The sequence below is a fragment of the Micropterus salmoides genome, unplaced genomic scaffold, assembly GCF_014851395.1.
Source record: "Micropterus salmoides isolate LMB-PRFRI ecotype aquatic unplaced genomic scaffold, ASM1485139v1 Ms_hic_scaffold_13, whole genome shotgun sequence".
Taxonomy (NCBI): domain Eukaryota; kingdom Metazoa; phylum Chordata; class Actinopteri; order Centrarchiformes; family Centrarchidae; genus Micropterus; species Micropterus salmoides.
In genome coordinates this window covers 14,296,128-14,324,014 of record NW_024040374.1, presented here as the reverse complement: position 1 = coordinate 14,324,014, position 27,887 = coordinate 14,296,128, and the positions used below count along the sequence as shown (strand labels likewise).

The 27,887-nt window shown below is 40.3% G+C and overlaps 1 protein-coding gene across 1 annotated transcript; it reads right to left on the bottom strand.

The window, feature by feature from the left end:
* Positions 1 to 272: 272 nt before the first annotated feature.
* LOC119901350 (5-hydroxytryptamine receptor 3C-like) lies at positions 273 to 27,887 on the bottom strand. The gene is made up of 6 exons (XM_038716981.1): positions 27,782 to 27,887; positions 19,527 to 19,708; positions 15,060 to 15,074; positions 2,542 to 2,728; positions 1,930 to 2,133; positions 273 to 439 (listed from the first exon to the last, which is right to left on the bottom strand). The coding sequence occupies exons 1-6, from the start codon at positions 27,885 to 27,887 to the stop codon at positions 273 to 275; spliced, it is 861 nt and encodes a 286-aa protein (XP_038572909.1).

The following is a 27,887-nucleotide window of genomic DNA, read 5'->3' as shown; positions in this document are numbered from 1 at the left end:
TTTTTTGTTTTATACATTTTATAAAACTCCGTAATCAAAAATCTAATCTCTGACTTAAGCACAAAAGACAATTTGGCCCTACAGGCAAGCCTGAGTTTAGTAGAAGTTACAGATCATGGCCAAGGATTTTTTGAAGGTGTTGACTGGGGTTTTAAAACAAATAAAAATTTTTATAGCTATCACAGCTGTGCAGTGCGATGTGCATGTTTCTTGAGATTGACTGTTTATCCATAGTTTTTAATACCAATAACATATTGACTGCTAGCAACCCTCTAGGCAGCTCGTGCCTCGTACGAGTTGTTATAGATCCAGATACTGATGATGGTGATGAAGCTGACAATGATAAAGACAATGTACAAGCCAAACAGCACACGGTCATTGACCCTCCCGATCATTTGCCATTCCTGTGAGGTGTTGCTCCCTGGAAGTGGTCGTCCATCTGGTGGCGGATGGCCATGAGATCTCTGCTCAGTCTGGAGGGGCTTTCACTTCAGTTGTATCACCAGAGACGCTCGGAAAATGACTCACTGAGATGTTGTCAGATGTCTGTCAAAAACAAAGAACAGCTTTCTTGAATTCTAATGTAAACTTGTAAAATAGCTAGTTACTAACATATAAAATATCTGCTGAAAATGTGCTTCCCACCAACCTGAATCAGATGCAACATTTTAACACTAAGTATTTATGGAAGATTTAAATGGACTTTAATATTTGTAACCCACAGGAAAATCTACAAATGTGTACATTTGTAAGTTCCTTTTTACACTTTTGTGGAATTTTGTCCAATGTGTACTGTGGAGATCTGTAAATAAACATATACACAAATATCTCACAACCTAAAACATGTATTTTTACATTTGTGTTGTGTAAAATCATATCCACAAAAATACAGTGTGATTTGCATATACACACAATTAAATCTGTACAAAGATCTTTTTTGTTCACATACATAGTGTGATTTACACATTTGTGGTTCCATTTCTACACACAAAACTGTCTTTACACATTTGCGGATTGCTTCCTGTCAATTTGCAGGTCACGTGACATTTGTAACCTCCCTTTTACACATTTGTGGAATTTTGTCCACTGTGTCCCGCTGAGATCTGTAAACAGAGATGTGTAAGTTTGAGAGCAATTTACTAGCTTTACCAGCAGGTGGCGACATTCTCTCCCGTGAATGGAAAGGATATTCATGGCACCAGAGCCCTCTGCAGGACACTAGCTAGCGTCAACTTCATCTGTAGAGACAACAAGGAAAAAGGACTGTAGCCTTGTTTCAACCAGCAGCGGAAAAATAAATCGGGTTCATCCTTGTCACCTCAAGGTAAGTCTGCTGTCCAGTTTGCTAACTTTGTGTCTCCTGTGGTGAGTTAGCTGTGTAACGTTAGCCCACCTTAGACCTAACAAACTCATATTAAATCATTTAGTTCACCTGGAGAGATTTTATGATTTTGACAATAATTGGTTATTCCCTCTACATCTGGAATTAGCATACCAATCTCTTATATAGCCTCCATTTACCGCAGTCTGATTTAAATTTAAAATCATTTTTGATTGAGGAGATTTTTTGAGGAGCATATATTTGTGCAGCACCTCCTTGCTTGCTCCCTCTCTCTCTCTCTCTACACCTCTACTGTTGTGTGATATCACAACATACTACACTTAGACAGAATAACTGACATAAATAAAAGAAAGTCACCATTTCAAGATATGCAACAAAGGAAGTGACACCAAATAAATTAATATTAGTTCACTCTAACTTAAAATGTAGTCCTATTAATTATTATTTAGTGCATCAAATGTCACTTGGTGCTTCAAATGGTTTCACCATCAAATCCCTGCAAACCGGGGGTCAAACTAAATCAGCTGTCTGGTCAAAGATCTCACATCTTTTATAGTTAATGTCAAAAATAAAATAATAAAATATACCTCTAGTAGATGAGTTGAAGAAGACAGTGATTTGGTTGCTCTTTTTCTTTGGAGGGAGACAAACAGCAACAGCTAAATATTTTAACACAACGACACTGAACCAGTGAGGCACCACACTGGAGTTGCTGGACTGGATACTAGTGATTAACACTGTCTCCAGCAGGCTGGCCACCATCAGAGAGAGACTGATGGAGAAGAAAATGACTGCAAGAAAACAACAACAGCAAAATTTCAGTACACTTTTAATTTCCAAGCGGTGGCTTTGAGGAAGAGCAGGTTGCCCACTAAATTGAAGATTGGTGGCTCGATCCGTGGCTCCCCCCACCCTCTATGTCAAAGTGTCCTTGGGCAAGATACTGAACCCCAGATTAATGTTGAATTTCTTTCTGATGAGCAGTTGGCACCTTGCGTGGAAACCTCTGCCATCAGTATATTAAATATGTGTGAATTGGGCGAACGTGACATGTAACAAAAGCACTTTAAGTGGTCAGAAGACTAGAAAGCTGCTATACGTGTACGGTCACATTAAGTCCTGTATGAATTTCATAATGATGTAGGCCCTATGCATGTTCCTTCAATTTTCTCTGGAATAAGATCACAGGTGTCACTCACTGGTGAGAGGTGTCGTGTCCCCGGTGGAAGGCAGCAGCTCGTTCATGATGAGCAGGAAAACTGTGTAGTCCAGGATGAGGGTCATCTTGAAAGAGGATCGGTCCACACTGTGGGGAGGCAGCAGGACGCTGAAGAGGTCCACTGCGATGAGGAAGCAACTGCAGATCAGGAGGTTCACCACATAGGCCTACGTCTTAGAATGAACTTGTGAAAAGAAACAAGTACCACGCTTCAAGATTTATCTTAATTTCTTTCTGAATTCGTTTGCTAAAGGATTCACTTTAGGTTTCTTGTCACATGTAAGTGTGTTATCCTGCAAATGCTGACGGTGATGTTTATGGCATTTTCACATTTTGACTTTAAAAACTCACCACTGACTACATTTAGTAATATTGGTATAACTGCTATGAAAGTTGCCAAGAGGTCCGCCTGCGTTCAGCAGACCACACAGTTATGTATTACTACCATCAATCTGGTAAGGTGTGGGACACTGTAAAAAAAATCTGTACTTTGACAGTTTTATTCCTTTTTACTTCACAGATTTTTCCTGTATTTCTGAAATACATGAAAATATCAAAAAAATTACAAAAATAAACTATGAATTTACATGTCTAATGTAAAATAACATGAAAAACATGTAGCTGTGAATAACCATAACATTTCTGTTATCTTAAGGAAACTTTTGGGGTTTTTCACGTAAACAAACTGTTACAATACATCAGTATATAGTGTCTACAAGTATTGTTAAACTGTCAAAACACAGTTTTGATCATTGAAAACAGCCATAATTACTGTAATTTCACATATATACATACATATAATTGCCCCAAAGTGGTAAAATTACAGAAAGGTAATATTTAATTTATTGTTAAATGACAGGCGTTCACACCTTTTAATGGGGTTAAAAAAGAAAACTTCCTGTAAAATTACGGGTTTGTGATGAAAAATTATCTTCGATTGAAGAGTCTTAGCTATAGGTGTATTATCAAACCTAAAACAAACATATTTAAATCCTGTTTTTTAATAATTAAAAATTAGCACATGTTCACATAAGAGCAATATATTTCCATTTATCAGAAACCTATTTTGAGTTATCTTGTACTAGGGTTATTTGTGACAGTTTCAGACTTCCTTAAATTTGCTTAATTTGAGGATACTCAGACATTTATTCATTTTAGCTGAGGCTTTTATCCAAAGCGATTTACAATTGAGGTCGCACACCTCTGGAGCAGCTAAGGTTTAAGTGTCTTGCTCAAGGACACACTGGTGGATGGGTCACAGTGGGAGATTGAACCCAGGTTTTTCACACCAAAGGCATGTGTCTTATCCACTGCACCATCACCACCCCTGTTGGCTGCAACCAACATAAAGAATATTTTGGATACTGTTAGACACAGCTTCGAGATTAAAGTGCAATCTGAATGTAAAGTAATTGGAAAATATTTCTTAAAACGCTGGCATTTTGCTTTGATAGGACTGTACAGAGACATGAAAGGCAAAGGAGAGGGGAAAATGGTGGTTTTACATACAATGAACTTAATGCACAATCCAAAGACTTCTTCCCTGGTTTCAATATGTTATATTATTACGTTACTGTCGTGGAAATTGTATATTGCTGGTGAGGGATAAAGCAAATAATTGAGTAACAATAAACTGTTGTCTTTGAGGAATTTATTAATAAAAGAGAATAAACAGAGAAGTACTATAACACATATACAGCTGGTCGAGAGACCTAGAGCAGCTTCGGGCACCTGGCCCAGAGCAGAGGTGAGTAAATGATTATGCCATTTACACAGTCTAGGTTTCTATGTTTTGGAGAACAGAGATCCTCTCCCAGCCTTGAATGAACATTCGAGGAGAGGAACAACAAGAGGGGAAAACACTAAACAATCTCACAGCTCTGACCTAAACCCTACATGTGTGTACAGATATAATGACTAAACAGACTAATAAAGAGTATATTAATAATAAGGAAATAGGTTAACATGTGTGTGTGTGTATATATATATATATATGTGTGTGTGTGTGTGTATATATATACAATTTTCCGCCAAAACAGTTACAAGACGCAAACATAGTAGATATTTTACAAGCATGGGCCAAAAAAAAGCAATAGTCGTCATTCAATCACTTCTATTGGCGGGTGGAAACGCCCACAAGACTTGTTCTGTGTCTTTTCGGTGACTTTATAAAACATACTGCTGATGGAGACAGTCAACAGAGCCTATGTGTTTGCAGCGTATTATGTCACTTTTGTCAGCTATACATGTTAAAACAAATGTTATTTAAAGGCTGACCTCAGGAATCTTGGTGTTACAGTATGTTTGACCAAGCCAAGTACTTTGATCAACATATCAAAGCTTTGAACCACAGATATTTTTTTAATTTAAGAAACATTGCCAGACTCAAACCTGTCGTCGTTACAATGGCCTGTCAGTTTCAGGACTCACTTTAAGGTGCTCGTTTTCACATATAGAACCCTGCATGGTCAGGCCCCTGGCTGCATTTCCGACCAGCTTCACCCTTACATGGGGCTGTGGCTCAGGAGGTAGAGCGGGTTGGCCGTTAATCGGAAGGTCGGCGGTTCAATCCCTGGCTCCCCCTGGTTGCGTGTTGAAGTGTCCTTGGGCAAGTAGTGGTGGTAGTAGTAGTCCTTGTAGTGTGTAATAAAAAAATTTACTTACATCAGCTCCAGGCCACTTGGGTCTTCAAACCAGGGCTGACTAGTTGTTCCACATGGTTCACTGAAAACAAAATGTGATTGTGCATTTCAAAGGGTGCCTCTGACATTGTAGAATGCTCTTCCCGTAGACTTATGTTCCACAGTCTTTTCCTTTAAAAAACATTTGAAAACTCTTTTATTTAAGTCAACATTTGTCTCAACCCTAACCCTGCTACATGCGTAGCCTACAGCGTAGACCCAACGCAGAAGTATAAATCACGCTTTAGTATTCACTAGGTTTATCACAGGAGCAGGCAACAGCAAAGGAAACTATCCCACAATGTGCATGTTTTCTATGCTACAAGTATATATTTAGAATAAATGACTGCACCAAGGAGAGGGACATAGTTTCATTAATAATTTGTTTATTATTCAAAAGGAAATAAATTGTATTAATTATTTTGGTGTTATTGGAATACATAACACTAGAAAATCAACAAAAACCTTCACTCTAAATTGTGGCATTGGGTTGCAGTTATGATTAAAATAAATGTTATTTAAATACTTTTGCTTTTTGTTTCAGAAGCAAGATGCCAAATGAGTAAAGACAACCGTCAGCTTCACACAGCCAAGCAACAGAATACTGAATTGCCTGAATACATTAATGTATTAATCAAATACATTATGTAAATTATACCTAAACTAAATTATACCTAATATTCCTGTGGAATAATAGAGGTGCATTTATATGCCTGCTTCACATAATGTGTCTGTGTGTGTATAGATGCGCGTGTGTGGGTGCGTGTCAATTGGTATTGTTGTGTAGCCACAAATATGAAATTGTTAAAAAACAAAATTAACCTTAATTCAGTATCTTAATGTTTAAATATGTAGTTAATAGTATTTCTAATAGTAACTGCTTATATCCATTGCTTAATCAGTCAAGCAATCTTAGATCTATATGGTGATCATGATTTTTAAATGAACTCAAAATGATTGAAAATTTTAAAATGTTCTGGAAATGCTTTATGTAGCCTACTGTTATTTGTTATAAAAAACATTTAGAATGATAGAAGATGACCTTTGGTTTGAAGGTTTAATACATAGCAGTTTGCTGCCTAACCACAGGAGCCTGCAGATACAATAGTTTGATGTTTTTGGGTTATGATAAAATCAGGGCCCTGTTGCAAGCAGGTTTAACAAACTCTGAACTTAACTCTAAGCTCTGAGTTGATTGAGCCTGAGATGTGAAACTCCGAGTTTTCGGTTTCAGAAAAGCTGATCAGAATTAGTCCAATCAACTCTGAGTATGTTGAACCTGATGGAAGTGAGTGCGTGGGGATGAAAAAAAGACATCATCAATGGAGCTCTGATACTATGATTCACCATGGCAACGGGTAAATAAAGGCAGAGCCTCCATTTTAATCGGGTGGAGCTAGAAATATGAATGCGTACCAACGCGGACCATGATAGGCTATTAATGTTAAAACGAAGGAGTGGAGGAAGGATCAATAACAATAGACTATTACATTTTATTCAGCGTTGCTCATTCATCATTTACCAGACGATGTGATGTTCCCCAGCTTCACCTGCTGACTCCTGACAGTCAGGAAGTTTGTGATCCACTGACAGGTGGAGGCTGGCATAGTGAGCTGGGTGAGTTTGGTGCTGAGGATGTCCGGGATGATGGTGTTGAACGCCGAGCTGAAGTCCATGAACAGGATCCTTGCATATATCTCTGGAGAGTCGAGGTGTTGCAGGATGTAATGCAGACCCAAGTTGACAGCATCATCCACTGACCTGTTAGCCCTGTAGGCAAACTGCAGGGGGTCCAGCAAGGGGCCGGTAATGTCCTTCAGGTGAAACACCAGTCTTTCAAAGAACTTCATGACTACAGATGTCAGGGCGACAGGCCTGTAGTCATTTAATCCAGAGATGGAGGGGTTTTTGGGGACCGGGATGATTGTGGAGTGATTGAAGCAGGAGGAAACTTCACACAGCTCCAGTGATCTGTTGAAGATCTGTGAGAAGATGGGGGCCAGCTGGTCTACACAGATTTTCAGGCAGGATGGAGACACACCGTCGGGGCCAGGAGCTTTCATGATCTTCTGCCTCTGGAAGAGCTGGCACACATCCTCTTCATAAAATTGTGAGTGCAGGTGAGGGGTCAGAGAGGGAGGGTGACAGCGTAGCAGTCGGGGAAGGTGACTGTTGAAGATGGTGGTGCGGGGGAGTGGTGTGACATTCATTACATTCATTTTACATAGGCTACAGGCCTATTTATTCATCTCGCTGAGATGTTGGTGATGCCGGAATCCATTGATTAGACTATGCAGCTAATAATGAAAAACTCACTTTTAAACTAGGCTACATTTATTTGTTTCAGCTGCACCACAGTCATCCTCACTCTGAAATATTCACATCATATCCAGTTGATAACTACAATAGGAACGTTCCAATCAGTGTGTAGGGACCCTTTGCCTATCAAAAAGGCCACTACAGTTGCGGACTGGATGATTGTGTTATTTATGATGCGTGCACTAATGATCCAATGTCCAATATTGCAAGTACATTCATAGGTATAAAATCAAAGGAAATACAATAACTCCACTGTCATTCCTCGTTCCACATTGCAAAAAAAACCTGTTTGCTTCCATCTCTTGGGCCAGCGACACCTGTGCATTGTTGGACCCATAGACTATATATAAAAAGGTTGGACCTTGATTAAATCAAATCTTGCGCAGCTAAATTGACAGTGCCAAGGCTACCCCGGTGGCGGGAGGTTTAACAACAACAAATAATAACCATTAAACCAAATGGTTCATTGATCAGTTTTATACAGATTAGTTTAAACAGAGATTACTGCAGCAATGTAGCTCATGGTAGGCCTAAGTGTTTTAGTGCAACTGTTGCCAACCTGACATCTGCCTTAATAGCCTCAGAGACAAGAAGGACAGTGTAGCTTTTAGATTTTATTCTGCGCTGAGAATAAATCCACGATGTCCAAAGATAACTCTCTGTCCATACATTGATGACAGATTGATCATAAAAGTTCTATCACGTTGGGTAAAGAAAACTAATAGCCTATCTAACCGTGATATCAATGTTTCTAAAGACGTAATTGCGTTCCAATATGTGCTTTGATATCGACAGTATGATTGAGAAAATGTCAGACAGCCACTTCAGGCTCCGCTGGAGGGGAGGAGTCAGAGAGTAATTTATGTTCACAGCATAAATTGCCAAGGTCACTAATCTAGGGTTAATCTGATCATGGTCTCTGAAACCGAAAACTCAGAGTTTCCCTCATCTCGGGCTAAACATACTCATACTAGTTTTCACTAAACCCGCCTTCTGAAACAGGGCCCAGCCATATAAATTGTGTGAAATGCATTGACGTGATGAATATGATGTTTTAAAAATTTTATAAGGATGATAATAATTGATACAATTTATTGAGACAACTGAGGATGATAATAAATTACCAGCAGTTTTAATAACAAATATGTGCTTTACCTGACAAAGAGTATTAGTATATATCAGCTGATCAGTAATTGGCAATAAAATAGTAACTTCCAGCATTGAAGCTCAGATAAGCCAGCTATACTTTTACTGCCCTGGTAGAAAGAATTTGTAGTTGGATTGTAATTTCATGTGGTTATTCTCCAGCGCTCTGTTATGGCTTTGCTATAAAACAGTAACAACATTGAAGTTCAGATCCACAGCTAAACATCACATTTTACTGCCCTGGTGGAAAACATGTATGTCTTTTTACTGCTAATGGTGACACGATAACAAGACCGTATGCCTATCAAGTGTCCAAAAATGAATACTTTCTGAATTTGCATTAAAAGTTTTTTTTTGTTGGATATTGCTTCGCTACTGTGCACACTACGCGATAATTTAATAATTCACATTGCCCATTAAAAACGTTGCACCGTTTTACCACTAGCTGAAATTGTCAGAACTGCTTTGTGTTTCTGTTGTATTTCAAAAAATAAAAAATATATTTTGGTAATATTTTTATGCTTATCTAATTAGGCAAAGCAAGAGGAGCCTTGATCCTCACCTGACAACGCCTTTGTAAACGTCATGTATTATGTGGTTTATAATGGACTGTGGTGCAGAAACAGTAAGGCTTACATTTTCCTGTTATCTGTCAGTGGTCATACTTGATGCACTAGATTAAATAGTTTTGAGATGTTCTTAATTTAAGATGTTACAAAATGTATGATTACAGTACAGTAAAATAATGTATTACAGGAGTATAAGACATCATGTAGCACTTTATTTCTTGATGTGGCTGTGGTTTAATGAACAAGTAACAATAATAATCACAATTATATATGGTTTTACTTAACAATTAAGTAAATATGCTTTCTTAATATATCTATCTTAAGAAGCCTAATTTTATGACTGGCAACTCTCTATCTCATACACGACATCTTTTGTCCTGTCTCAGGCACCATAGCTATAGTACTGGCTTGGATAGGGGAGGGGGCTGGTGCAATTTGTTGTAATTGGCAACTCTCACCACTAGATGTCACTAAAACTTACACACTAAACCTTTAAGCCTAGTCTTAAAAGTGGTGATGTTGTCGAAATTGGGACCCATTTCCATAATGGAGGTTCTTGATAAATTAATGCTCTGGCTACCACTTAACCTTAGAGACATTAGGCACTACAGTTGCATTTTGATAATGCAGTGCTCTAGTGAGGTATAATGAGCTCTTTGAGGTAAGATGGTGCCTGGCCATTTAACCTAACCCTTTGTAGGTAGGCAGAACAATTTTAAATTCTATTCCGTATTTCACAGGTAGCCAGTGTAGCGAGGCTAGAACAGGAGAAATATACTCTCTTATCCTGCTTCTCGGAATAAATGTGTGGACCAGCAGCATTTTGAGACAGGATGTTCCTGATCTTCTGGCCTGATCGATAGATATAGCGGAGAATCATCATAGCAGTGGAAATTCATGGCGTGGAAATACAAGATAACATATAGAATACGATTTCACAGAATTACCCCGTGTTTAATGGATTAATCGAGGTAAAAAACTATCGAGCAGTTTTAATGAAGGCAATTCCATTGAGGAAACCTTGGACAACAAGGGTTGGGAATAATCTCTTCCCAGTATGTTTCCAGTTAACTCTTAAATGGCAACACACACATTTTAAATGATGGTTCTTTAAAGGGGGCATTATGGAGTTTCCAGCAGCCACTAGTGGTGCGGTTTTAAGACTGCTACCAGGCGCGTGCTCGTACGCATGCTCGCTTGAACTCATGTGCGAGTATAATCCGAAACACAGCCACTTTCATACAGAAATCCTGCAATACACGCAGGAACACAAGCATGCAGGCTGTGGCTTTTCACTCAGACATGTTCAGGCTCTCTTCAACGTTCCCGTCTCAGAGGCAGATCAGATCAGCAGCTCCGTAACGTTACTTCATTCAGCGCAGCCAGCCGCATATCGGCACAATCCTCCTGGAAAAAGCCACAGTGACAGCTATAGACAGGCACAGGGAGACAGCTTCACACAATATACTGGAAACTCAGGTAAACCCCTACTGCAACGTTACAGTAATAGTTTTATCAGCTGCAGGTTGAACTAATCCACTAATCCTACTGTAACATTAGCTGGCTGTTCCTGGCTGCATCACTATAGGCTAATGTTAGTAAACAAATTCCTCCACATTTGCTTTTTACCGTTACATCCGTTCTTGCAGGCTAAATAAACAGTTGTACACAGGATAGTAACATGGGTCACGTTAGTTGGTGGAGTAATGTGGAAAGCCATATAACTTTGCACTGGATAACATTAGCAACTGCACGGCGTTACCCGGCGAGCTAACGTGACTTTCTCTATGTTTCTGCAGCTTTACTAATGCTCACTTTGTTCTTACTCGACATCATCTGAACCTGCTTGGTGTGAATCCGACCTGGAGTCTCCCCATTAAAGCAGAATAGTGGCTCATGCAAGCAACGGAGAAAACAGGCGTATGCTTCATTTCTAAGTGAGTTTCGAGCCCATTGACAATTAAGCAATGAAAATTTGATTAATTTCATTGAAAAACTTACATACAGTCCCTTTAAACCTATTATGCTTTTTCACATTTTATGACTTAAAATGCAGCGTCTCGACTGTTCCCGCCGTCAGGCCCTCCTCAAGGAACTGGGCCCCCTCAGGGCCAGACCCACAGTCTCCACAGGGTGGGGCAAGTGTGAAAGACCTGGCCCTCTGCCTGAGACAGCAGAGGGACCTGCCACGGCGGGCCCTCCAGAAGCGAGATTATGTCTGAGAACCATACTCGGGCCGGCCAAAACAGGGCTACTAACAGCAGGCTGACACCGTCTTGACGGACAGAACCCCCGGGAGCAGAGCAACTGGGGGAAAAGCATACAGACGCAGCCTTGGCCACGTCTGCACAATGGCATCCAGCCCTAGCGGGGCTGGGGGCGAGAGGGAGAACCACAGTGGACAGTGCCTCGGGGTGGAGTCTCCCTTCCATGGGCCTCAGCCCCTGTCTCGACAGCAGGTCTGCTCACTGATTCAGGGTTCCAGGGATATACATCGCTCTGAGAGACAGCGGTCTCTGCTGGGACCACAGGAGGATCTGATGTGCCAGCTTGCATAATGGGCGCGAGCGCAGACCCCCCTGGTGATTCAAATAGGCCACCACTGGACCATGGACCCGACGCGTGCAGGCGACAGGTGGGCCCGCATTGTCGTTGAGTCCCACACCACCCCTAGGAATGTAGTCCGTTAGGTGGGCGTCAGCACGCTCTTCTTTGCGTTGAGCCGCAGCCCCAAACGCTGAAGGTGGGCGAGGACGACATCTCGATGCCGAAATGCTAACTCTCGAGACTGAGCCAAAATGAGCCAGTTGTCGATGTAGTTCAGTGTGCGGATGCCCTGGAGCCTCAACGGGGCCAGAGCTGCATCCATGTACTTGGTGAACGTGCGAGGGGAGAGTGCTAGGCCGAACGGAAGAACCCGATACTGGTACGCCACGCCCCCGAAGGTAAACCTCAGGAACTTCCTGTGAGAGGGACGGCTGGAGATGTGGAAATATGCGTCTCGCAGATCTATCGTGACAAACCAATCCTCGGATTGGATGTGACTGACGATGGCGGGGATGGTGAGCATCTTGAACCTGAATCTCCTCAGAGATTGGTTCAGGGACCGCAGATCTTTTTGGGAACTATGAAGTACTGGCTGTAGAACCCGGACTCCCTGACTGATGGGGAAATAAGTTCTATGGCCCCCTTTTCCAGCAGAGAGCGAACTTCTTGTCCCAACACCTGGCTCTGCTCCGAGTGAACCGCAGTCCAGACCACCCCGTTGAATCCGGGGGGGTGGACCCGGAACTGCAGCCTGTAGCCATCCACTACGGTGCGCAGGACCCACGGGGAAATGTTCGCAAGGCTTTGCCATGTTTCTGCGAAATCCGCCAAGGGAACCAGCCCCTCGGGGTTTCCGACTGCAACCCCTCGAGGTGGGCAGACCGGTGAGAGCTCGCTGGTGGCTAGCATGTCCGAAACGGCGGGAAAACAGCGCCTGTTGCCTGAGCCACCGCAAGGGAGGGGACCTTGGTCATCCTCCCTCGGGGGGTAGGAGGCGTGGGGGTGGTAGTTGGCCCCCCTACTCGAAACCTCAGGACGTCTTTCCCCGGGCCCGCCGAGACTGAATGATGGTCGTCAGATCAGTTGGCGAGAGCGCCTCCTCGCGTCTCGGAGGTTTGTTGAGGTGGACCATGGGAAGCGACACTGGCCCTGATGGTAGGAGCTAGACGAGGGCTGAGCTCGTCTCTCTTCAGCCGTCGCCGTCCTGGACCCAGACCAGCGGCTTCAGGGATGACGCTAGGGTGGGAGAAAGGTAGCTCGCTAATGCGTCCTCAACCCGAGGCATCGCTCCGTAGCCACTCTGCTTAATCTCTGTCACATTGCTGTAATCCAGCAGAGGGGAAATAGTCAGCCGTGCAGAGAAGGGTTTATTCCATGATTTACACAACTCATTGTGCAAATCAGGAAAGAATGGCAAGGACCGGAGCGGGGGTGGTGCGTGGTGCTGCAGAAAACGCTCATTTAGTTTACTGCTGCCCGCCTTTAGTTCATCATAGCTGGGCGCAGACTGATGACGTCGGCCCGGCTCCCGGAAGTCATCCTCTATGATGCTAAGCACGTCTAACTCCTCAGAATCAGACTGTGTGAGCCTCTCCGGACTCATACCTCAGGCGGGAGAAGCCGAGAAACGGGCTCCTGAATGGGGAAGAGGGGAGGCGGAGTCAGCAGACGGGGACTGGGAAAAGGCCTCAGCTGTCCCGACGCCCTCGGAGATATCGCGCTGCAGATTTCCTTCCAGGTAAGAAAATTCCTCTCGTGGTTGTACTTTTCTCTTCGTAGTCTCAAACATGCCAGAGTTCGAGTTCCCTCGAAGGGGAACAACAGCCTGGTAACATGCTTCAGGTCTTGGCCAATCAAACAACAGTGGGCTTTGAGAGGGGGGGCCTTAAAGAGACAGGAGCATCTACAGCTTGTTCTGACAGAGGCTGAAATGAAGGCCTATACGAAGAATCAGTATAAGAAAAAAATTTTTTTTTTGAACTTTGAATCATGAAAAGCTGCCATACAGGAGTCACAGAGCTACAATATAGGACTGTAAAAGCAGTATAATAGGTCTCCTTTAAAATGAAAGCATCTTAGCTTGAGCTAAAATAGCATGCTCTAAGTGTGATTGAAAACTTAGTAGTAGCCAGGTCCAGGGGCTTCGTCTTAATGATGGTCGGTTTAAGGCTTATTTTAGGATGAGTTGGGGACAGACTGTTGCAATCCAAGCAACTGTAAACTTCCGTGAGCACAACTGAGGGCCCGTCTCTCCATTCATTAGACATCGGACAATGGGAAAAAATGCAAATGACGTCAGGCACAATATTTTCAACTTCAGAAAGGGGTCGGACTGCCAGAAAGGTTAAGAACCCCTGATCTAACCAATTAGATCAATGACCGTTACACATTTTCTTTAAAATTTTTAATCTTGGTGTCAAAATTTAGAATAACACAAACTACAACACAAAACTTTGTTAAAAATAACAAGATTAAAGTTAATTGTCATGTTTAATCTTTATAAGTAGTAAATTAAATTAATTACAGATCCATCCCAGAGATGGACTTGATTGCTATTATTGATAATTATCATAAACTTTGTCTTTACCTGCTGCCGTTTATATTGTATTTATTTTATATTGTTAGGATTTTATTGATACATTTTTATACTATTTATTGGTTCTGTTCTTTATATATACTCTTATTGGTTTTTCATTACTAAATAATGTTATTTAACAAAGAATATATTTAGAACAATAATACATTTTTTATATTTTATTATAACTAACTGTTTTCAGAGCAGCAACAAAAGTAAAGTTTACGGCAGCAAAGTCAGTATATAATGATGATGTACACAAGACACATTCTTATACCATATACACTGTTTTTGTATACAAAGGCACTGTTGTGTTATCACTACATACTACACTTTGACATGTGACACCTACAAATGTAATGTCACAATTGTTAAAGGGGCTATATGCAGTTATTCAATTAAATCACTTATTAATAAATCTGTTTATTGTATTTGTTTATTGTGTTTTTACAGATTCTCAGGTACACAGCTTCTCCACCGTCTCAGTCGCTGTAACTTAGGTGACAGCCCCTTCCAACTTGGACTGATCCTAGATTTTGCTGTAATCTGACTGGCTCAAGTTTACTGGCAGGAGTTTACTTTCCATCCGGTTTGTGTGACAAGTGCAACAGAGACGGTAAATATAGCAAAAAAATTTAATTTAGAAGAAAAATGTTGGCACAAGAGGCATTTGTAACTATTTTAGCCTTCTGACTGACTGTATACATGACATGTTGGTCGCATAGGTTGGTAGTTAACAGTATATTGTGACTTAAGTGTTCCTGCTCAGGTCAGACTGTTGCAATTTTATGTTTATTTTTCTTTCTCTGTGCTGGAGTTATTTTATGAACTTGATGGCTTTATCTAGTTTTTTATTTAATTTGTAATGAACTTTATCATGTGTCTCCTCTTTATACTCCCACGCAAAAAAGCTGTACACACCTGGTTGCAATCTTAAAACCTAATGGTCGCTGAATGGCCTGAAAAAAGGCACAATTTGAGTATATTAGTATGTTCAGTGCTTTTGGTTGACCATTTTGGTCAATGGTTACGTGTCAACAAACAGTAAAAGTGAAAATCAAAACTCAACATTAAATTGACCTGTCTGTCATTAGAAAAAGCACGACAGTGGGTAAATCACGATGATTGGTTATACACTTTATTTTATTTAATTAATTTTATCAGTGCGGTGCTATATCTGTCTGCGCAACACGCATGTCAGATCTCTCATTTGTGGCTGCCTGTCCTCGCGACTGTAACTTCCACTATTTTTATCTACACTAGAAAACAAAAAGCAGAAAAGAGCATGCATGTTACTTTGTGGCTATAACAACGCTGTTGACACTATGTCCACCATACCCTATAGTCCCTGCAGTAGCATGAGAACCACATAACGTTCAGTATTTAATGTTTTTATTAGACTATAATCAAAACGCATGTTTAGTCAAATTTTTGGGACAAACAGGAAGGGAGTCAGGACAACTGCTCATAATTCAGGACGTCTAGTCACTCTATGTGTCGGTGAGGTTAAAGATGATGGAAATGATGTAACATTAGACCTCTGTATTGTTTTAATATTTGTATTTGAGAACGTAGTAAAAGTGTGAAACAAGTAGGCTCAACGGTGTTACAGCTACTGGATGTACGACCTATGGTTTTGCAACTGGCAAATAGCAGTAACTGTGAGTCATAGTACCAATTAAGACTAGGAGAGCTTAAGTATTTTTGTTGAACTTAGCAACAAATTTGTACATGGATATAATTTGTAAAATATGTTATTTGACATGTTAAACTCCATGCTGTAATGCAATGCAAAATGTGTAATTTGTTAGAAGGAAGATTATTGTCAAAGTGGTTTAAAAGAAGAAAAAAGAGATATATTCTTTTAATAAAGACAGAAAACAGCCTGCTGAACGATCACAAGTAACATCTCCTGTCTCTGCTTTTCCTATACAAAACAGGACACAATATCTGTTCACAAGTCACTCATGCTTAAGGCCTGTAACAGACACTGACATAAATAACTGACATAAATAAAACAATGTCTCCATCTCGAGTTCTTCAACAAAGGAAGTGACAGTAAACAAATTAATATTAATATAATATTAATTAATATTAGTTTTCTGTAATTTTCCATGCAGTCTTATTAAGTATTATTTAGTGCATCAAATGTTACTTGGTGCTTCAAAGGATTTCACCATTAAAACCCTGCAAAGTGGGAGTCAAACTAAATCAGCTGTCTGGTCAAAGACACATCTTTATAGTTAATGTCAAAAAATAAAATAATATACCTTTAGATGAGTGGAGAAAGACAGTGATTTGGTTGCTCTTTTTCTTTGGAGGAAGACAAACGACAGCAGCTAGATAATTTAACACGAGAACACTGAGCCAGCGAGGCACATCACTGTTCTGGCTGGAGCTCCTGGACTGGATATAAGTGATAACACTGTCTCCAGCAGGCTGGCCACCATCAAAGAGAGACTGATAGAGAAAAAATGTCTGCAGGAAACAATAACAATAACATTTTAGTACATTTTAGTTTCCAAGCAGTGTAAAGCACTCTAAGTCGTCAGAAGACTACAAAGGAGCTATACAAGCACAGTGACATTAAGTACTGTATGTTTTACATGCACGTTAGCAATCTGGTTTTAAGTCACATCTTGGTTATGATCTAATTCTGGGAAATTATGATAACCTTAAACTTGAAAAACCTGTTATTTATCTCCTTGTAAAAACTAGGGCTGAACGATTAATTGCATTTGTGACATTATCGCGATATGATATGATATGATTAGCACTCACGGGTAAATTGGTGGTTGTGGTGGGTGAAATCACTTTGGCGGACAGGAACAAATGCACACCAGAAAGACACGTGTCGTAAGGTAAGCGTATTGTGGCTATCGGCGCCTATGTCACCTATGCCACCAGTCAGCTCAGGAACTATTTACGTAACAGCGTTTCAAACCAAACGCACAAGTCTGAAAGAGGACCAGCCTGTCTGAGTTATACAGCCTGGTTACAATTGTGCGCTGCTCACCAGCATCGGAGGCTGCACGGGAAGTCCGGTGTTGTCGGAGAATTACTAAGCTTGTCTATTAAACACGAGAAGTGTCACTTGGTTTTCTTTTCGTTGGCCAACTTTAGAAATGAACCTCAAACTGAGTATTTCTGGAGGTTTTTTATGAGAGATGGACTCATTAATTGGTGGTTGAACAGTGGGTTTTGTATTGAGCACTTACTGTATAATACAGATCACACTGGTGAACTTAGTTTTTCTTGTGGTCTGTAGGTAGGCCTACCTGATGATGTTATATCATATTATTTAATGCCATGACTTGACTCTCTAAATATCTTTCTCATATTATTATAATTTGATATTTAATCATAATAATAATTCATGCAATTCATGCATCACCTAATTTCATCATAACACAGGTCTGGCCTACAAGTATTGTGTTGGTCATACTATACACTGATTTACTGCTTGTCCGTTTTGAATAATACAGGAGCTAAAGAGCTTAAAAATTAATTGCATATGAAACTGCAATTGCAATATTGGTAAAAAAATTGCAATTAGATTATTTACCAAAATTGTTCAGCCCTAGTAAAAACCCAACTATCGACCCTTTACTAGGTATATACTATGTTCCATGTCTGTTTTATTTATATATTTTATTTTACCATCATTTTACCAGGAAGTCCCAGCCACTACTGCAGTTTTAACTGCTGACCTTGTTGGTGTGAGGTCCAAATTAACTACAATAACAACCAGGAGGAGATTACACGGCCACTTACATTTACATTTATTCATTTAGCTGACGCTTTTATCCAAAGCGACTTACAATTGCTATATATGTCAGAGGTTGTGCACATCTGGAGCAACTAGGGGTTAAGTGTCTTGCTCAGGGACACATTGGTGTCTCACAGTGGATTCGAAAACCAAAGGCATGTTGTCTTATCCACTGCACCATCACCACCACTTCCCTTTTACCTCAGGCACTAGCCCAGTTGGTGCCCCTCACAGTTCGAAAACCTCTGTTTTAGTGGAAATTAGCCCTGCAGTTTTGGTTTCATTTGTACAGCTTTTGAGACATTAGTCTCTGAGATTTCTGCTTTCACTCCAACGGAGGTGAACAGAATGTCGGCATTTAAAAACAGCACCATCTCTTTTCAAAAAGAGTCAGTGAATTCAGTGTTATTCTACATAATAAAACTAAATACAGAACTCACTTTAAACAACTTTCACTGGAACTTCTTTCAACAGAAACAGTGCCTATCCAGACATTTGATAATAAACACTTTCGTCTGTTGTTGATATTGCCACTGTTGTTCAGTTGCCTGCAGCAGTCCCTATGTGTGTGTGGTCAAACTAAGCAGCAGCTCTTAGCTTTAAAAGCACATGTGCAGTAGTGAATTTCATAAAGATGTGTATGTCCATATCCTTCAACTTTCTCTGGAATAAGATCACAGGTGTCACTTACTGATGAGGGGTGTTACTTTAGGTTTCGTGTCACATTGTATGTGTGTTATCCTGCATATTCTGACAGTGCTGTGGATGGCATTTCCCCATATTAACTTTAATAACTCTGAACCACTGAATATATTTTGTAAAATTCGTATGACTGAAAGTAGCCCACAGGTTACAATTATGTATTGCTACCATCAAACTGGTAAGGTATGGGACAGACAGACACCATCACTAATAGAGTCATTAAAAACAAATCCATACCTCCATACATATTAATTCCATGAGTATGTAGTGTGTTCACTCTAGATACATACTAGAACAATATGCATACGAAGAAACACTTGATTTTTGTCTGTGCTGTATATATACACTGTTCTCCAATAATGCAATGTATGAAGAAAAAAGATAAAGGTTTATCACAACTGGAAAACTTTCAGACTAATTGAGAGTGGCGATAAAACAGCTTTGTACAATTGTGTTATTCTTAAACTGCAGTTTGACTGAAGTGTCAAACTTCAGACTCTAAAACTTTGTGTTAGTATAAAATGGTTAATTATGTCGATTTCTTATATACTCAAAGCAAGAATTGTTAACTATCATCAGTATTTCGTCTATACTGTACGCAATTAGTGTGGAATGAGTACAGATATTATAATACAAAATAAGTGATCATGGACTAACTAGAATAATAAAAATGCTTACAGAGTATATGATCTCAGAGTAGCTTTCCCCACCAAACACCAAGGTAAAATTGCTAACGCCGATATCTATGAGTTCCCACTCCCCATTGGTCTCCAACACGGCTCTGGACTCCGCCAGAATCTCTTCTGACGAGTAGCCTTGAACCATCCTTATGTCCGTATCTTGAAAAACATTAAACAGTACAGTTTAGTTTTGAGTTATTAGAAGCTCAGAAGTGAAGTTTTGTGTCAACCCCCATCCATGGAATATTGTATCACTTTTTTCACAGGTGAATTTAATAAATAAGCTGAACAGAGATGATCCAACAGAAAAACTGAGCATGGAGCAGCTGTGATTATGGGTGAATTTTGGCTTGTAAATGTGTTCAGGGCAGGACTCTTATCAAACATATAACGTTTGGTGCAGATGTGAGCATGTACACTGAAGCTACAACAACTTCCGGTTTTATGCGGAATCATGGATTTTGGAAGCCACGCCACAGGCACGCCGTTAACCGAAACCTCATCACACTCATCACTCCTGTACAACTTTTAATTGTCAATGGGTTTAGAGTAGACAGTGACAATCTGAAGTTGGCCGGACTAATTCTCAAGGAGGAGTTTGTTAAAGCACAGAGTGTATAAATCATCCAAAAATAACCATAAAATTAAAAATGGCCGACTTCCTGTTGGGATTTGGGCATTGATCCATGAGTCTTTTTGGTACGTCTGGACCGTACACTGTACATGATAAATGGACGTAGTCATCGCGACATCACCCGTTGGTTTGTGGACTGCCATTTTGAAGCCCCGAGTTTGGCCGATAGGTCGCTGCCATGTTGAGTTTTTGCAAATAGGAAGTGCCCAGAAGTGCCCATATTTGGACGAGACGGCGGAGCTAACGGCCGTGTGCGGCGCTAGCTAGCTTGCTTAGCTAGGTGGATATGCAATTCATGTTAACTGTCATTTTAACAGGGCTTAACGAGTCGCCTCTAGCCTGATTGACAGGTAACGACTCGTCAATCTTTGATAATCCCGCACTGAAACACACTCTGCTTTATGGTCTATTTTCCTCTAAATGGGACCATAATTTACTAAATGAACATCATGCTGTATTGAAGATGACATGAAACTAGCCAATTAGACCATAAACTCATCAGGAAAGTGTTTACTGAGGTAATTATTTGGCATGTACATGTGTTCAGGGTGGGACTCTTATTGAACAGGTAAAATTTCGTACAGATCTGAGCATGTACAGTCAAGTTACAACAACTTCCTGTGTCATGGCGAAACATTTAACTTAACCGTCACGCCACGACCATGTCCTTAACCAAAATCTTACAAATTTTACAACATGGCCCCATCAATGACAGTTTTGAAGTTGATATGGCCAACCTGCTAGGAGTAGTTCATCACAACTTAAAATGTGTCATTTCCTGTTGCCAGCAGGTGGCGCTATGACTTTGAGTGAATATTGGCATATGAATGTGTTCAGGGTGGGACTGTCCAAATTTGGTACAGATATGAGCATCTAGACTGAGGTTACAACAATAACAGCAACAAAAGTCAACAAATGTAGCTAATTTATTGTTTTTACAGCTACCCTAAATCAAATATTAGAAAATAGAATAAATAATTATAAACATTAAACATTAAATAAACTTTTTTTTTTTTTTTTACTTTTAATGGACACATGCAAAATGTTTTATACTTTATGTGAATATGATATAATCCAATTAATCTTATTTCCATAATGTACAGACGTTGAATCCTCACGCTAAATTCATCAAGTGCGACCCAATTTGATAAATAATGTTGTATGTGGTTCTCATATCGCGCAACATGAAGACTTCACAGCCTCTCTTCAGGTAGGACTCTCATATTGCAACACTTGTCTTTGTAAAGAGAGAAAATGATAGGATCGCTAATCTGCCTGTCAGCTCGCTCTGATCCGTTTCAGTTACTGTACTATTAAGGCTTTAATACGTGTGCACTCCTAATTTAGGCACGGCAAGCTTAATCGCTTTCTCACAAACGAGTGACAGAAACAGACTGTTACCATAGTTACCTCAAAAGAAAAGTGGTTGTCTCGAGTCGGATGCCAAAGTGTGTGAGCGTGCGAGCTTACAGCAGCCCAGAGCAGCTCCCACAAAACACAATTTTAGAGGTTTGTAATGTTATTATAAGTGTAAAAGTGTGTAAAAATATTTTCGGTTTATTTTGAGACTATGGTGGAGCAAATTAGACTGTGGCGGGCTGCCATGGTCTCGTTAATTAATGTTACGTTAACGTACGCACCCTGTAAATGGTATAACATGGGTTAAAATTGCACTTTCAATTCCAAATGGCAGACTTCCTGTTGAGTTTAGGGTATAAGTCCTCGAGGCTTTCCAAAATATTTCGTGCATGTAAGTTGAACGTGGCCAGGGGGCTAAATTTTTCCAATATTGTAGGTGTCGCTAGCGAGCCATTTTGCCCTGCTTATGTGCAGGATCCATAAAATATGTAATTTTTCGCTACTTCTGACATGTGTGCAAAGTTTGGTGAGCTTTAGAGCATGTTTAGGCCGCCAAAAATGAGCTTACTTTGCAGTAAAAAGAAAATTTGTTCAGTTCCAATAGGGACCTCCCATGTTTCATGCTCGGCCCTAAAATTCATCCCTTCAGTTTCAATGGAGACCTCACACGTTTCGTACTCGGGCCCTAAAAATACCCTTGTTAATCCCCTGTCAACATTTGTCAATTCTAATCACTGCTTACACAAGACATTTTGCAGAGAAGCATTTTATCATGCAGTTCAAAGTTCACACTTTATATGTTCAAGTAGCCTTACCAACATGTAGAAATGATCCAAAGGTCAGCGTACAGTTTTGGATATCGAAGGGGAAAGTGTAGATTATTAATTGGCAAGTGGTGACCACTCTGGTTGGTTTACTATCAAAAACGAGACCTGTGTTGTGTAAGTAGACGTCGGGAGTTCGGGAAGGTGTGTCCTCTTTCGTACTGGAAAGAATAATAAAAACATTTTTATTTTCATTTAATTTATTAATCAAATTCACAAAATTTGATTAATAAAGGAAAAGGAAAGAGAAAAACAAAGACAACAAGCTTAATTTCTGTCTCAGACAGTCTTAATTTTTTAAAATCTGAATTTGTATTATATTTTCTTTCATGATGAAAAAGAACAGAGTAGAATAGAGAAAACATTTTACTTATTAATTAATTAGTTAATTATTAAAAGACAATTTAATAAGAGAGGAAAAAGACAAAAAGTTTCATATCTGTCTCAAAGGGATTGCTCTTTTCTTAAAAAAAATCATTTGCATTATATTTTCATCAAAAATCTGTTGGTCTTTTTATACTCTAAATAAAGTAATTATTATTAGCATAAAATGGATTAAAATGGGCAAAGATAAGATTTCTTATAGATCCTTAGTACGAATGTTGTTTTCCCGTGACATGGGATAATTTTCTTATGATCTTGAGATAGCGAATGTTGTTTTTCCGCGATGACGGTCTCATTTTCTCGTGATCTTGAGATAACAAAACAGTAGTTTAACATAGGGGTTGGCGGGAACCTTTCTTACTGGTAATATCATTGTGATTGTAAGTATCACTGGTTAGCTATCTTGTTATCTTGTAAGGGTTGTGATTCAATCCTCATAGAAGGCCATAAAATTTCATAATCCTCTTCTTCAAAGTTCATATGAAGACATTGTTTCACTAACTAATAAAATAAAGCACATGCTGGACTGTGTGCGTCACGGCTATTGGTCCACATCCATCAACCTATGGACTTTTAATTCATCCATCATTGCCAGGCAGAGGAAATTCCTGTGCTTCTCCTTCAGGGGATCCATTTAACATTACACATTTCCTGACGGCTATTTTGGAACCTTTGAAATAGCTGTCGGGAAATGTGTGATTGGATTCCCCTGAATCTCTTCATAACAACTTGCTGCAGAGGATAATAAAAACACACAAAAGAAGAAAAGAAATGTTGCAAAGAGCAGGAGTCAAAGACACAATCCTTTGATTGCAAGTCCTGCGCTCTACCAACTAAGCTAACCAGTGACACTGAATTTGAAAGTGAAGTTCTCCTAAAGAAACGCACCTGACAATGGCTGCCAACCCCTGTATGGTTTGTTATCTCGAGAAAATTATCCCGTTATCATGGGGAAACAACATTCGTTATCTCGAGATTATGAGAAAATTTCACGTTATCACGGGAAAATGGAGTAAAAAAAAAAATGTAATTGATGGGCGCTTAGGGCTTCCTGACCTTAGTATCAACAACCATAAGACTTTACACCCGCGGAGAGGTTTATCTGTCTTCTCTCAGGTTTACAGGGTCTACAATTGCTTTCCAAGTGTTCATATTTTAGATTTTTACTTTACTTCAAGGTTAATTCCTCTGATTTGGACATTAATCTGAGAAAGTTCACAGACTACTGAAAATCCTTTGAACGTACAGCTCTGTAATGTGGATGTCTGGGACCCACAGATTTGTTCGAGGGACAGAGACTCTTTTGGTTCCACATTCCTCCTCCTCCCAGCTCAGTCCCTCTATGTTCCACTGCTGCATTAAACAGAATAATACAGATGTGATGTGCAGCTTTAGAAAATGCCATCCATTTGAACTGTGTCACTTCATAAACAGAAAGAAAAAAGAAACACAAATATGGCATTTCATGTAAAATACTATATTTCAGAATCAGAATCAGCTTTATTGCCAGGTATGTGTACACATACGAGGAATTTGACTCAGGATTGTACGTTGCTCATGATGTGCTTACTCATTCAAAAATACCATAACACAATAATAACATAAAATCAGACACAAACTACAGTATAGACAACACTAATATACACACTATGAACAAAACAATATAGACATATTGACAAATAGTGCAGTGATCAGAGTAAACTATTATTCTCATTATGTACATGTTGAAGGTGGATATGATATACAGGTACACATACATGCATACATGTACACATGTACACAGTGTGATGGAGTATAGTGCAAAGGATGCTGGAAAAAATAAATAAGACCTATGACCTTACGACCTGAGGTAGGTGTATTGAACAGCACTGAAATAGAGAATGGTGAATAAATAAATAATAAGTGGTAACCAGTAAACAGGTGGCTGATAAGAGACAGAGTTACTGGGTTATTGCACAGGAATTGTTCCTGACACTGTGAGTCAGAAATCAGCTGTTCATCAGAATGATGGCTTGTGGAAAGAAACTGCTTCTGTGTCTGTTGGTTTTGGCGTACGGTGCTCTGTAGCGCCTACCAGAGGGGAGGAGCTGGAACAGGTTGTGTCCGGTGTGAGATGGAAACAAACCTACAGTAGAAACCATTCAGCTCGTCTACCAGTTGTTGAGTACATGCAGTGTTGGGGGATGGTCTCTTGTAGTTTGTGAGTGTCCACAAGCCACTCCACACTGATGCTGTTATTTAGCTTTTCAGCGTAGCACCTCTTTGCAGCTTTGATCTCTTTAGTCAGCGTGTTCCTGGCCTGGTTGTAAAAGACTCTGTCCCCACTTATGAAGGCCTCTTCTTTGGTCTGACGAAGCTGCCTGAGTTTCGCTGTGAACCAAGGTTCTTGGTTATTGTATGTGCGGAAGGTTTTAGTCGGCACACACATGTCCTCACAAAAACTGATGCAAGATGTCACAGTGTCAGTTAGTTCTAAGGCTGCATGGGGAACAGAGCAATAGGCATCCTTTAATGTTGTGTAGCATTGGTCCAGTGTCAGTTAATGTCCCTTGTGGGACACTTATATGCTGTCTGTACTTTGGAAGTTTGTGGCTGAGGTTTGCTCTGTTGAAGTCCCCAAGAACAATGAGCAGGGAGTCTGGGTGTTTTTTCTCCACTATCTGGTCGGCCAGGTGTAGTAACGCCTCACTAACAGGCCTGAGGTGGAATGTATAGAGAAACAGAGTCCGCCTCCCCGTGTTTTTCCCGTGAGCTCCCTTTCGCGATCTGCGCGGATGAGATTAAATCCCGGTAGATGAAGTACGCTGTCCGGGATGCGCTCGGTGAGCCAGGATTCGGTCAAACAGAGGGCAGCAGATCTGCAGAAGTCTGAGTTAGTTCTGTTGAGGAGCAGCAGTTCATCCATTTTGTTGACCAGAGAGCAGACATTCGCCAGGTGGATTGAAGGGAGCGCAGTGCGAAATCCCCGCTGTCTCAGTTTAACCAGCGCGCCTGCTCGTTTTCCCCTGCGCCGCTTCCGGAGGATCCCAAACAGAGCTGCTGCTCCTCCAACTAATAACTCTGGGAAAGTTCCAGGGTCAATAAAGAGCGGTGGAATAGTATGAGCAGTTGAAAGTCCAATGTTTAAGAGCTCTTAGAGGGACGGCAGAAAACAGCGTTAATTAACAAAAAGCACTATGGAGCGTAATCCTGAGGCGGCCTCTGCGGCGCCATCTTGGTTATTTCTGAATGACATATTTTAATTGTGCGGGGAAAAGTCGAAATGTTACCATGATGAGGATAAGCATATAAGACATTTCAACATTTTGCACAAAAATGTCTTTTGTCACAAGTTAATGACCAATAGCAAGTAAATTAAGAGTAAAAAGTATCATTTGGAATAAGAAAAAAATTTTTCGACAGCTAGAACCTGCAAATTTCTGATGTTGGTGCCTCCAGTGGTTGTCTCCTAACCTTGAATTGGCTTATTTTGCTATAAATAAAAATTAATGTAATGACAATAATTCTGAAGATTCTATAAAGATATAAAATATCTACACATGGTGGATTTAATTTGACTAAGAATTCAGAATTTATTGATGTTTATGTCAGTGCTCTGAAAACTTACCAGATCTTGCCATAAGACTGTTGTAAGGGTTTCAGCCTTGTCATCCCATGGATGAGACATATGTTTTGTGAGCCCGTAATAAAGAATAATTATGAATTAGAATGACTGACCATTTCCACTGCTATGCGGATGACACCCAGCTCTACCTGTCCACCAAACCTACCACATCTCTCCCACCCACCTCCCTCTCTGATTGCCTAACCGAAATCAAATCCTGGTTCTTTTGCAAATTCCTCAAACTTAACAGTGACAAAACTGAGGTTCTCCTCATTGGCACCAAATCCACTTTGGCTAAATCTGACAGTTTTTCTCTTACAATTGAAAACTCCCCAATTTCCCCCTCCCCTTCGGTCAAGAGTCTGGGTGTGATCCTCGACAGCACACTTTGAATAATAACCCAGGCGTCCATATGGGACAGGCCTTTAATTCCTTTTTGCACAAAACTGAAACTACTATGAAACAGTTTTTTTTATTTCAAACACAAAACTTACTGTACAAAACTTATCCAATAATATCAACACCACGAAAACAACATGGTGCAGGATGAGAGAAGTTAGCAGACAGAGAGTGATGGACTTCACATGACAGGATTTACAACTTGGATAAATTTTTATGAAAAGCTGTTTTGATTCTTTTTTATCGGTGGACCCTTACAGACTAAAGAAATATAAATAATCAAGGAATGGACACATTTGGACTCAACCAGCGGACTTAACGAGCTCTTCAAAGGTAACGGCATTCATCACCTTTTTTCCTTTCCTCTCTCGTACCATGCAGGTTCCGCCAGTAAATCTATAAGAATTAGACTTTGGGGCTCGTTGTTTGAATTGTGGAGAATCTAACGATCTAACGATGTGTAGCATTACATACTGACATATTGATCATACGTTTAAACATTAATAAGGGGTTTAAGAGGTTTTATACATCCAAAGAACTTCTATAAAAACCAGACCAGACATTTAATGGGGACATGCGTTTATTTTTCAAAATGTGTTCCCACACCAGGCCAGTACAGGAGATAGGTGGCTATTTGGGACTCGGCTATTAATTGAAGTTTTACAGTAATGTCACTCGGTCTGCATACTTCCATTTACGTAACATTACTTTCCTCCGACCGTCTTTCTCACCCGCTAGTACAGCCAATCTCGTTCATACACTGGTCACATCCCGCATTGATTATTGTAATTCTCTTCTCATTGGTCTTCCTCTCAAATCAACTCTGCTACCCATATCATCACCAGAACCCTTTCTATAAATCATAACAGCTTCATTGCCTCCCAGTTAAATACTGCATTGATTTCAAGACTCTGCTCCTGACCTTCAAGGCCGTTCAAAACCGTGCCCTCTGTACCTCAATGACCTCCTTCATATTAACACATCCACCCGTACTCTTAGGTCGTCTTCTTCTATTCACCTCACTTTACCTCCTGCTTGTTTGACCACCATGGGGTTCAGAGCCTTTAGCTGCTCTGCCCCTCGTCTCCGGAACTCTCTTCCACCAGACATCTGCAACATGGACTCGCTTTCCAT

Bases quoted from the DNA above. Each gene is read 5' to 3' on its own strand.
- LOC119901350 (XM_038716981.1), bottom strand. From the start codon at position 27,887: ATGGAAAGCGAGTCCATGTTGCAGATGTCTGGTGGAAGAGAGTTCCGG. The intron at 19,709-27,781 runs GTAAAGTGAGGT...ATGTTTTTCAAG, and splicing joins GGTGGTCAAACAAGCAGGAG to ATACGGACATAAGGATGGTT. The intron at 440-1,929 runs GTATATTTTATT...ATCCGCCACCAG, and splicing joins CTTCAACTCATCTACTAGAG to ATGGACGACCACTTCCAGGG.